This window comes from Cherax quadricarinatus, chromosome 10 (assembly GCF_038502225.1).
Source record: "Cherax quadricarinatus isolate ZL_2023a chromosome 10, ASM3850222v1, whole genome shotgun sequence".
Classification (NCBI taxonomy): Eukaryota; Metazoa; Arthropoda; class Malacostraca; order Decapoda; family Parastacidae; genus Cherax; species Cherax quadricarinatus.
In genome coordinates this window covers 41969069-41981326 of record NC_091301.1, presented here as the reverse complement: position 1 = coordinate 41981326, position 12258 = coordinate 41969069, and the positions used below count along the sequence as shown (strand labels likewise).

General features: G+C 44.8%; 1 protein-coding gene across 1 annotated transcript in view; it reads left to right on the top strand.

Annotated features, from left to right (window-relative positions):
• Positions 1-5119: 5119 nt before the first annotated feature.
• The window catches only part of LOC128687811 (uncharacterized), an 834709-nt gene continuing 827570 nt past the window's right edge, over positions 5120-12258 (top strand). Inside the window, exon 1 of the mRNA XM_070083794.1 lies at positions 5120-5350. Within this exon, the coding sequence (XP_069939895.1) occupies positions 5224-5350 (127 nt within the window). The 5' untranslated portion in view covers positions 5120-5223. The remainder of the gene's footprint in view (positions 5351-12258) is intronic.

Genomic DNA, 12258 nt, shown 5'->3' with positions numbered 1-12258 from the left:
GTAGGACATGAACCTGCACAACTCCGTATCAAAGTCTGCAATACTTAAGTCACTCAGCCAGATCCAGGATAAGTATGGGTGCCTAGGCGAAGCTAACATTTGTTCCCATACCCCGGGACATCAGGCTTGTGAATAATTTTCATCAAATCCTGCCACATACTATGAATTTTGAAAGAGATTTTGAAATACTTAATAATTCGCATTTCAAAATATCTTTCCTGCATGTGACAGGATTTGATGAAATAACACTAGCTTGGTGTCCCGGGATATGGGAGTTACCATGTAGGTTCGGCTAGGTGCTCACCATTTTGTTCTGGGTGAATTGTAGTCTCATAAAAATAGAGTACCGTGAAGAACAAGAATAATTAATATGACATTGTTTAAGAGCTAGACATCGAGTCCTGCGAGTTTCATTATGTAGACATTATTCCTGTCTGCAGAGGAACGTTAGCCTGGCATTCGCATTCTTATTTTTTAATACATTGTTTCCTATTAATTCTACTGACATGATTGGGTCATAGGGAAGTCCCAGATATTTCACTGAAGTGATGGGTTCCCCATTACACTGGCCTTTAAAAGTTTTTACCTTGAAATTCTCAGTTTAATTTGGGTGCCAAAAAGTATGGCTTTTGTTTTCCAGAGGTGTAGCTATAGTTTGTTTATTAACCATTTGCTGCAGGACTCTAGTACTAATGATAGTACATTAACTATATCTCTTGGATCTTTACCTGAGGCTAGTAGAACACTGTCGTCTGCATGCAACAGAAGTGTACACTTGACACTGATGGGCATTTCACTCACATAAAAATAGTAAGGGACCCAGATACTACCTTGGGGAACCCCACATGCTATCGGCAGGGGTTCTGATCCTCTGTTATTGATCTTGACAATTTGTTTCCTCTTGCTCCGGTAGAACTTAAACCAGTTTACAGAGACAGTGCCAGTAGCTTGTAGTTTCTTACATATGGTATGGAGTGTGGGAAAAACATTTGATATTGGGGAGGTATGGAAGCAGCATTTGGTAGTAATGGGGCTGTGGGGGCAGAATCTTGTGATAGTGTGGGAAAGGATTCAACATCTGGCAATAGTGTGGGGACAGCATTTGTTAGTGGTGTGGCGCAGCATTTGGTGGTGGTGTGGTGTATTGGGGCATTTGATCGTAGTATGGAGGTGTGGGGGGAAACATCTATTAGTGGTGTAGGGGTGTGCAGGCAGCATCTGGTAGTGGTGTGGGGATTTGGGGGTAAGATCTGGTAGTGATGTGTGTGGGAGCAGTAACTGGTGTAACTGTGGGGGCTTCATCTGACTGTGGTGTGGGTGGTGGTAGTGTTGGGACAGTATCTGGTAGTGGTTTGGGGGCAGCCTCTGGTAGTGGTGTGGGAGAGGCGTCTGGTAGTGGTTTGGTTGTGTGGGTATGGGAGCAGCGTCTGTAGTGGCATGGGGGGGGGGCGACATTGAGTGAAGCACATGTTCCTGGCTGTTATCAGCTCCACTTCATTTCCGGTGACAGTCGACTATGTCCTGACAGTTTGTAAACACATCTGCACCGCCGCTTCTATCACCACTCTCACTATCTCCAGTATCACCTCTCACCATCACAACCTAGCTCTATTACCGCCACTATTCCCACCAGCACTATCACAAGACAGGGGTCTATTTGTAATCCCCATTATGTATTATGGGAAGCTTTGAACAGCCTTGGGATGCTAACACTTGTGTTTCCTCTGTATGCTATTGGCACCCTTGCATTTCATTGGGGGGATGTTGCACCGTCTGCCGAGTCTTCTGCTTTCATAGGGAGTGATTTCCGTGTGCAGAGTTGGGACCAGTTCCTCTAGAATTTTTCAGGTGTAAATTATGATGGACCTCTCTCGCCTACTCTCCAAGGCGTGCTGGTCAAGGGACTTAAAACATTCCCAGTAATTGAGATGCCTTGAAAAGGGCTGTTAGCGAACAGCAGTATTCAAGCCTAGATAGAACAAGTGACTTAAAAGAGGATCATTACTGGCTTGGCATCTCTTGTTTTGAAGGTTCTCTTTAGCCATCCTATCATTTTTCTTGTAGTTGTAATAATGACACTGTTGTGATCCTTGATATTGAGATCTTCTGACATTATTACACATGCGTCTGTCACATTAATTTTCCTTTCTGTTGTGTCGTTAGAATTGGTCTTATAACAGACCTTAGTTTCCATTGATCATCACATTATTTTCTGTGGCCCATTTGAGGACTTGGTTTATATCCGCTTGAAGATTGTGGCCTCGATGGATGACTCTCATTCATATTCTGGTATCAGCAAATGAGGACACTGTACTATGACTTACTTGACTATCTGTGGGATATGAAGATGAGAAAAAGGATGGGAGCAAGTCTGTGCCTTGTGTAACAGAGTTTATCTGGCAGCCTCTTTGTGTTCTCTTAGAAAGTTTTAGATCTATCTACCCACTTTCCGGTTATTCTATTAATACGTGTTTTGTGAGCTATTACACCGTGATCGCACATGTCGAAGGCTTTTGCAAAGTCTGTGTATACTACAACATCTGCATTCCGTTTGTCCTTCAGTGCATAATGATCCAGTAGTAGTGACAGGGCAGGAGCGACCTGCTCTGAACTCATCCTGTCCTGGGTTTTGCTCCACCGCCACCATCACCATTACTTTCACCACCACTATCACCACTCTATAGTTCCATCACACCCACTATCAACACTGCCTAGCTCCATCACAGCCACCATCACTATTACTTTCACCACCACTACTGGAGAAATTTTCTCCACACTTCCTTATTGAATGCTAAAATAAGCAAGTTCGACTGTGTAATATTCTCTGGGGCCTCATATGAGTTACCATGTGGAATCATGTAAATTTATGTACTTAGTAAAATTATTTAGGTTAGGTGTAACAGTGCGATATATGAAGCACTTGGTAACAGCCAGTTTCTGATTAACACGCTGACCCTCACAGCGTATGTCAGGTCACTCCTCCCCCTCTACAGTCAGTAGCAGCCGATGTATAGTTCAAGGCGCATTGTTTGGAAGTCCTCCGTTGTAACAGAGCCATAATCACTTAGATCATATTGAAGAAGGTGCTCGTGGGGGACTTACCTTACGTCTGTTAAATATCTGATATATTCACCGGTGATGTGGAAACTTCCGGGTGGTAACCTGTAACTTTATTCTTGTGAATGGAAATAAAACCCAAAGATCTTGTACATAGTTCTTTGTAAATAATTGTGCACTCGTAAGATACCAGAGACGAGCTAATATTTTATTACTGATATGTTCTAAAGAACAATATATTAAGAACAATATATTAAAGGCCATAAATTTTTACTTGTGATTTTTTGACTCCCCATGAAAAGTAGTTAGAAATTAATCAACTTATTGTACCTCGACATCCTGTGAAGTGAAAAGAAGGATAAGAGGGCAATACCACCTAGCACCGCCACTGTCACCACCTAGCACCGCCACTATCACCAACCCCACCGTCACTCTGGAGACCACAACCATCACCTGCGTCATTACTCCAGCACTCCCACCACTACCACTCAGACTTGCACCATCACCACCCCTCCACTACAATAACACCACCAAAACTAATAAAGCACTATCACTAGCAGAAGTATCTCCACTAACACCGCTATCAATAGCATCACTAGCATGGATAACGCCACTGGCACCGTCAGAACCATTATCAACCACTGCAGTTACCTTACGTACAGTGATACACTGGGGAGTCAGTGCTATTCACTGGGGGTCAGTGCTATTCACTGGGGGTCAGTGCTATTCACTGGGGGTCAGTGCTATTCACTGGGGGTCAGTGCTATTCACTGGGGGCCAGTGCTATTCACTGGGGGTCAGTGCTGTTCACTGGGGGTCAGTGCTATTCACTGAGGGTCAGTGCTATTCACTGGGGGTCAGTGCTATACACTGGGGGTCAGTGCTATACACTGGGGGTCAGTGCTATTCACTGGGGGTCAGTGCTATTCACTGGGGGTCAGTGCTATTCACTGGGGGCCAGTGCTATTCACTGGGGGTCAGTGCTATTCACTGGGGGTCAGTGCTATTCACTGGGGGTCAGTGCTATTCACTGGGGGTCAGTGCTATACACTGGGGGTCAGTGCTATACACTGGGGGTCAGTGCTATACACTGGGGGTCAGTGCTATACACTGGGGGTCAGTGCTATTCACTGGGGGTCAGTGCTATTCACTGGGGGTCAGTGCTATACACTGGGGGTCAGTGCTATACACTGGGGGTCAGTGCTATACACTGGGGGTCAGTACCATGCACTGGGGGTCAGTACCATGCACTGGGGGTCAGTACCATGCATTGGGGGTCAGCACCATACACTGGGGGTCACGTACTTACCCTGGGGGTCATTGCCGTACCCTAGGGGTCATTGCCGTACCCTGGGAGTCATTGCTGTACCCTGGGAGTCATTGCCGTACCCTGGGAGTCATTGCCGTACCCTGGGGGTCATTGCCGTACCCTGGGAGTCATTGCCGTACCCTGGGAGTCATTGCCGTACCCTGGGAGTCATTGCTGTACCCTGGGAGTCAGTGCCATACATGCACAGAAGTCACGGACATGCACTGGGGAGTCGCGTCCATGCGTGGTAGTAACGTACATGCTGTGGGGATCAGATGTACTCACAGAAACGTACGTGTCCCCTCAGATACATACATGGATCCTCAAATTAGTATATACCTATGCAGACACGTACATACACCCGAAGATAAGTACATACACCTGGAAATTCTTTGGTACACCGGAAGTTTCACACAGTAGATATTTAAAATTGCCAGCTACGGACATACACTGGAAGATACACTGGCTCCCACATATATCGTCTTCCATGTACATGCACAGGCTGCCATATGCAGCTGTTAGGGTGGCTACTTACTTACATTGGGTTCCACGTACATACATTGGGGGCCAAGTACCTACACTAGGGGGGTAATGTGTATTAACAGGAATCCATGCATCTATTTAATAATTCCGTACATACACTAGGACCTATGTACATGCACTGTCTGCTACGTACACACAATGAACGACGTACATACACACGGACACGTGTACACGCATGTCAGGGAATGGCACTAGAAGCGGTGGTGGTGGTGCTGGTGGTGCCAGTGAGCGGCGCGCCTTGGTAACGAGAACACCCGTCGCGAGAGTGCGTTGTGTTGTATCGATCGCTGGACATGGCGGGCTCTATCTAACATATGGTAGCTCAATCCTCTTCTACCGTGGCCAGGAGCGGCGTGAGCATGGTGTCGTGGGCGGTGTGGGTGCTCCTCGTCTTCTTTGGCCTTTCTCACGCCAACGCTAACTCCGACAGCAAATATGGAGGTGGTAAGTAGAATCTGTGTGTTAGTATGATAACGCAGTTGGGGTCCCCCGCCTCCCACACAAACTTATTCTTGTTTGTTCTCCCCCCCCTCCCTTCTCCCCTCTAATCTCCCTCGTTGTTTTGATGAGTGTGTTATAGGGGTGGTAGAAAGCCTGGTACAGCGGCAGTAATGATGCTTCCCCCCACCTGGCTCACTCAGGTAACTGCACTACCTCACTTGTTTACAGCTCCATCCGTCGCGTATCTACTCATTCCTTCCTTTGCGTGTCTCACGCGACTGGGAAGAGGGAAAGGGTCACGTTAGATTGCGTTGTTAAACGTGTTATTTTTTTCACTATAAAGCAATGAGTTAGTGATGTGTAAGGAAGACGCGGCAGGGTTGTGATTCACAAAATGACTGTAGATTCATGGGACATGCTATGCTAACAGCCACCTTCTTCCTCCCCCCCCCACCACGCTTATCAGCATCCCGAATCGAGCTCTTCTGCCTGGCCTGACTTGTTATAGCGATCCGGAATCCTCATACCAGGTACCTTGTCATAGCCATATGGAATCCTCGTATCAGGTGCCTACTCTGCACTTATACTTTTTTTTTTAACATTCTCCTAGGTATTCAAGAACTGGCAATCATACCCCCATGGCAATCATACCCCTACATTTTAGTAAAAAGAAAGGTAACAGTGGGAAAGTGGAACTAATAAATTTCCCGAAGGGTCACTGCTTGTACCCCTTTTGGTTCTGGGACGTCTGTGGTCTTCCAGAGAAAATATTTTTGTCTCACTGTTTGTGAATGACTTAAAACTACTGAGAATGCTAGCAGTCGGATAGGTCTAAGAGATGGACTTAAAATTGTCATTTAAAGGGCTACAACTGTGGTTAGAAAATAATTACTAGACTGAATCTTGGTAGGGGTTTGCACTTAACGTCACAGTGTGTCTGCCATATTGCTGGTTGGATGTGTGTATTAGACATTGTTTATCTGTCGTGAGTCGTGCCGGAACAGTGTTTATTTGAAGGATTTTGAGATGTATGTAATCAGGCACACTGTGGGTTCAACAGGAGTCTTTTAATAGTATTCCTGTGTAGAAACATCATTGAGGAAAATGATTAGATTCACGGAATGATAGCTAATGAGAAAATGTTAATATTATGATGCAGACTTTCACATAAAAGGTTTGTGAATGTGCACAGTGTTTCTTCTTGTATTGCACATTCAGATTGTCATGTAATTCAGAAACAAACTTATTCTTTATTTAAAATGATTTTTTGAAATTTTTTTAATCTTCTGTAAGACGGTGGTAGTGGTCGCATTTCAATATCTGGCTTGAATAGGAACGTGTTATTGGCTCGGGAAGGTTCAGTTGAACTGTTCGTGGTTGTCAGCAAGACCAGGAATTACTGAGAGGATTTCGTTTTTTTTTCTTGGGCTTTTCTCACTTGTAACATTATGTAAAACTACTAAAGTTTCTTATGAGAGTGAACAAGCTTTCGGAGTTGCAGGTTGCGCTGGTGCCTAAAGTAAATGACTTTTTCCTGGTTGTCCGGGAAAACTGACGTTTGTTGCCTAAACATATGATACCTTTTTGACATAGCCTTCCTTGGTTACTCCTGTGAACATAGCTTTCCACTACAGGACATTCCGGATTTCAATCTCAAAACTGTTTCATGTGCACACGGTAGTTCTGCTCTTAGGTGTGTCCAAACCCTCCTCAAGGTCAGCCATGCATGTACAGTCAGCCTCTCGAATAACACATCATCGTGCTTCCCCACCTAGGATGTGTGGGCGTGTCACTCAGCTTCACAGAATGACACCATCTGCCTGCATTCCCACCCACGGATATGTTGAGAGAGGGAGGGGGGTGTCATAGCCTCGGAAAATGGTTTACCTGAAATAAGTGTGTTACCATTTTGTCCTAGGCACATGTCGATTCGACACTAGGCCTATTGTATATGAGTGTGTGTGTGTGTGTGTGTGTGTGTGTGTGTGTGTGTGCGCCTGTGCCTGTGTGTGTGTGTGTGTGTGTGTTAGTTACCATTGTGTGTGTGTGTGTGTGTGTGTGTGTGTGTGTGTGTGTGCCTGTGTGTGTGTGTTAGTTACCATTGTGTGTGTGTGTGTGTGTGTGTGTAATAATTTTTATTTAAATAAAATTTGTGACTATTATTTTTGTATGTTCTATGATCTTGATCTTGTTGACATTTCTCTGCATATTTTAGAGATAACTTTCACATGTACATATTTTAAATAATCTCTGTAATCTTAGCAATATTGCTAAGTTAATACCTTTATACATATGAATTATATTGATTCGTGAATATTGATATAGCAACATATTCAAGGGTTATTGTATGAAAACAGCGTGTCTGGAAAATGATACAGTTGGTCGGGTGAATGGGAGAGGTAGTGTGAGATGGCCAGTCTCGAGTACAACTTGGGAGATATGATGCAGCAATGTACAAGGAGGAGAAAGATTGTAAGTTCAGCATCAAGCTTGTCGCAGAAACTAGTTAGCCTAATAACTTTTCAGGAGATTTAACAAAGAAATAACTATGACATCATGGTAATACAGTGATAGACTATACTAACAATGAGCCAATATGCGGTTATTGCATTTTCTTGTGAAGGCGTTTAGACCACCTGGGACTGTCGGTTTACACCGCTGGATGAAACCATACATTAAAATACCATAACCCACATTTTGTCTCTTTTCCACACTATGACATTATGTACAACATACATTAGACTCGTCATGGAGTATGAGGCGTCAGTATGAATTTCTCGCACATGATAGCTAGTCAAGAAACACACAAAGATCTAAAAGTCAGGTGGTGAGTGCTAGAACCGAGGGGGCTGGACCAGGAGAGACTTCACTAAGCCGAGCAACCTTAGAAGAGGAATAGTCGAACATAGTTATGTACCCCCCTTCCCCTTCCCCCATCCTCCAACGTTATTTAAAGCATTCGCCAGAACACTACGCGCACACTGTTTTACGATACTCCCCGCACTGCCAATCGAAAGCCACCCATGTCACAATTTTAATGTTTTAGCCTGGTACCATGCGTAAATATAGGGTAATGTACGTTAACATAATATAACTAAAAAATCATGGAAATTTTCTGAGTGCGCAGAAATATGAAGGTAATTTGGCAAATAATTAATGCTTAAATTGGAGAACAGTAGACTGGATAATGTGTGTACTCGGTATAACATTGTGGTATCAACATTTTCACGGGTTCTAAAGTGTAAGCACCAACCCTTTATTAGTACCCTCCCACTATGCTGTCAGCATCCCAACATATGCTGTCGGATCCCCCTTCCCTCCCCCACTATAACACACTGTTGTTGTAATGAATGGGAAAGAGCATGTTTATAACAGATCAATCACACTTTTTTTTCGCAAGTCAACTGAAAGCAAGGACGTTGAAAAAAAGAACTTGTTATTTGTATAAATTATTGTAGACTGCATAATGGATAAATATATTTATCCAGGATATTTTATTAGATGTTAGTTTATATATAGTCATTAGCAAAGGTTTCACAAAGTATGAAATGGAAAGAAATGTACTGGAACTTGACAGATAATTGACAACAGAGGCGCTGTTTCAACAAGCGTTTGGATGAGAGAGAGAAATTATTCATAGACTGGAGTAAAGGACTATCAACATGACCTGGTTTACTCAGAACACTGGTCATCTGACGTCAGCGAGGCTCCAGTCCCTGTCCAATTCCAGAATTCATCAACTCTTTTCCTGCTTCCCTTATCACTCGTCTGGTCTCTGTTACTCCCATTCTCGTCCACTCCACCCTTAATTCCTCTCATCTCTTCAAAGAGGAAAGGATTTTAATTAATATCATTAGGTGCGCGGATTCCTTTTACCCAACAAATTAATATTTTCAACAGGTATTGAAGTTAGCTTAGAAAAGGACACTTCGGTATGACTGGCATTTTCTAACACCTTTGTCCTCCAAGAAGCGACTCGTAACCTAATTTTACTACTAGGTGGGCAGAGACAGCTGGTGTCAAAACTTACCATAAGAATTTATCCGGTAACCTTGCGATTTAGTGGAATGCTCTTCTCAATAGGCTAAATGGGGAGAAGCCTCCTAATGAGCTCTTGATGCAAGGAATCAAAGATTCTGTTCCTCTTCCTCAAATGAAACCTGGTTGCCTTCCATTCCTCATGCACTGTATAACGGCTCAGTCGCTCTCCTGTGAAGCCAATGATAATCTGCCAGATCTCTGAAAAGTCTTGTAAGGCTTGCCGGTGTGTGGATCTTGCTGCAGGCAGGCTATCACATGTCACCAGGTCAAGCAAAGACCACCGTTTTTCCTATCACACCACACTACGTCAATCTATGACCACCACCATACCTATCACATATCACCAGGTCAAGCTAGGATCGCTACAAATACCTCTCGCACGTCACCAAGTCAAACTATGACCACCACCATACCTAGCACATACCACCAGGTCAGCTAGCATCATCACCTTATGTATGATGTATCCCACAGTCTGACAGTTTTCTGATATTTATTTTTTTAGTTTGGCGGAATATCTATTGGTGTCAGCTGGTGTTGACGGAGTCAGCTAGTGGCAGTGTCAGCTGGTGGTGGTGGTGCTTGTGGCGTCAGCTGGTTGAGGCCTCGTCAGTTGATGGTTGTGCCGGCTGGTAGTGTCAGCTGGTATTAGTCAGCCGGTGGTAGTGATGGCGTCAGCTGGTGGTGGTGGTGGCGCCAGTTGGTGGAGGCGTTATTTGGTAATTGTGCTAGTTGTTAATGTCAGCTGATACGAATGGCCTCAGCTGGTGGTAGTGATGGCAACTTAGTACTTTTTAGTGCCTTTGTTTAACCTAGCTCGACTTACCTAGTTACATTAAACTAGGTGTACTGAGCAAGCTGTACCTTGTACTTAGTAAGTTTTACTTGGCACAAGAATCGGACTTGCTTTTGTGCGTGGCCGTGCTGGCTTGTTCACTAGTATTTGCAAGTGATATCACAGGGCCTAGCGTCGGCCATATTGGCCGTCAAGTGAAGCTGTGTTTACCTCTTCCGAACCACAATAAAAGGTGTTTAGTGAAAGAATTACATGGTTCATTATTTCTGTTAATATGCACGAATATTTATAAAGAATTCTGAAGCTTTGATACAATAAAGTTTTTGTTTGTAATACGAAGAGTCTATTTGGAAGGTGTTCCAGGAGTCGACACCCCCGTAGCCTCCTCCCAGACCAGGCCTTCTGGTGGATGTCCTGATCAACCAGGTTGTTGGTGCTACCTGCACGCGTTCCAATACTTTCACAACAGCCTGGCTGATCAGGAACTGATCTTGGAAATAGCTAGGGGTCTAGTAATTCGCCATGTGTATGAAGAGTGCATGGAGAAGTCTTGATCCTGTCTTGATCGTGTTCTAGTAAACTCGTGTTTCACCTACTTACTATCTTCTGTATCTTACACCATCTATCAAGCCTCGTGCTTCCCTAAGGTGATGTGTGAGCAGATTTGGGACTACTCCCTCTAGAATTTACCAGGTATACATTGCATCTTTCTCGCCTATATTTAGGTGATTAAATCTGAGGACAGTGAGGTACTCGGCTCATTCTCACCATCTCTGATTTCGACTGTCTTGAAAGTGGTGGTAATATAATAATTTTACTGAAACCTGGTGCGTGTAGAACACTGCCTGGTGCGTGTAGAACACTGCCTGGTGCGTGTAGAACACTGCCTGGTGCGTGTAGAACACTGCCTGGTGCGTGTAGAACACTGCCTGGTGCGTGTAGAACACTGCCTGGTGCGTGTAGAACACTGCCTGGTGCGTGTAGAACACTGCCTGGTGCGTGTAGAACACTGCCTGGTGCGTGTAGAACACTGCCTGGTGCGTGTAGAACACTGCCTGGTGCGTGTAGAACACTGCCTGGTGCGTGTAGAACATTGGTGCGTGTAGAACACTGCCTGGTGCGTGTAGAACACTGCCTGGTGCGTGTAGAACACTGCCTGGTGCGTGTAGAAAACTTCCTGGTGCGTGTAGAACACTGCCTGGTGCGTGTAGAACACTGCCTGGTGCGTGTAGAACACTGCCTGGTGCGTGTAGAACATTGCCTGGTGCGTGTAGAACACTGCCTGGTGCGTGTAGAACACTGCCTGGTGCGTGTAGAACATTGCCTGGTGCGTGTAGAACATTGCCTGGTGCGTGTAGAACATTGCCTGGTGCGTGTAGAACATTGCCTGGTGCGTGTAGAACATTGCCTGGTGCGTGTAGAACATTGCCTGGTGCGTGTAGAACATTGGTGCGTGTAGAACATTGTCTGGTGCGTGTAGAACATTGCCTGGTGCGTGTAGAACACTGCCTGGTGGGTGTAGAACACTGCCTGGTGCGTGTAGAACTCTGCCTGGTGAATGTAGAACACTGCCTGGTGAATGTAGAACACTGCCTGATGAATGTAGAACACTTCCTTGTGAATGTAAAACACTGCCTGGTGAATGTAAAACACTGCCTGGTGAATGTAGAACACTGCCTGGTGAATGTAGAACATAGCCTGGTGAATGTAGAACACTGCCTGGTGAATGTAGAACACTGCCTGGTGAATGTAGAACATAGCCTGGTGAATGTAGAACACTGCCTGGTGAATGTAGAACACTGCCTGATGAATGTAGAACACTTCCTTGTGAATGTAAAACACTGCCTGGTGAATGTAGAACACTGCCTGGTGAATGTAGAACACTGCCTGGTGAATGTAGAACATAGCCTGGTGAATGTAGAACACTGCCTGGTGAATGTAGAACACTGCCTGGTGAATGTAGAACACTGCCTGGTGAATGTAGAAGACTGCCTGATGCGTGTAGAACACTGCCTGGTGAATGTAGAACATTACCTGGTGAATGTAGAATATTACCTGGTGAATGTAGAACACT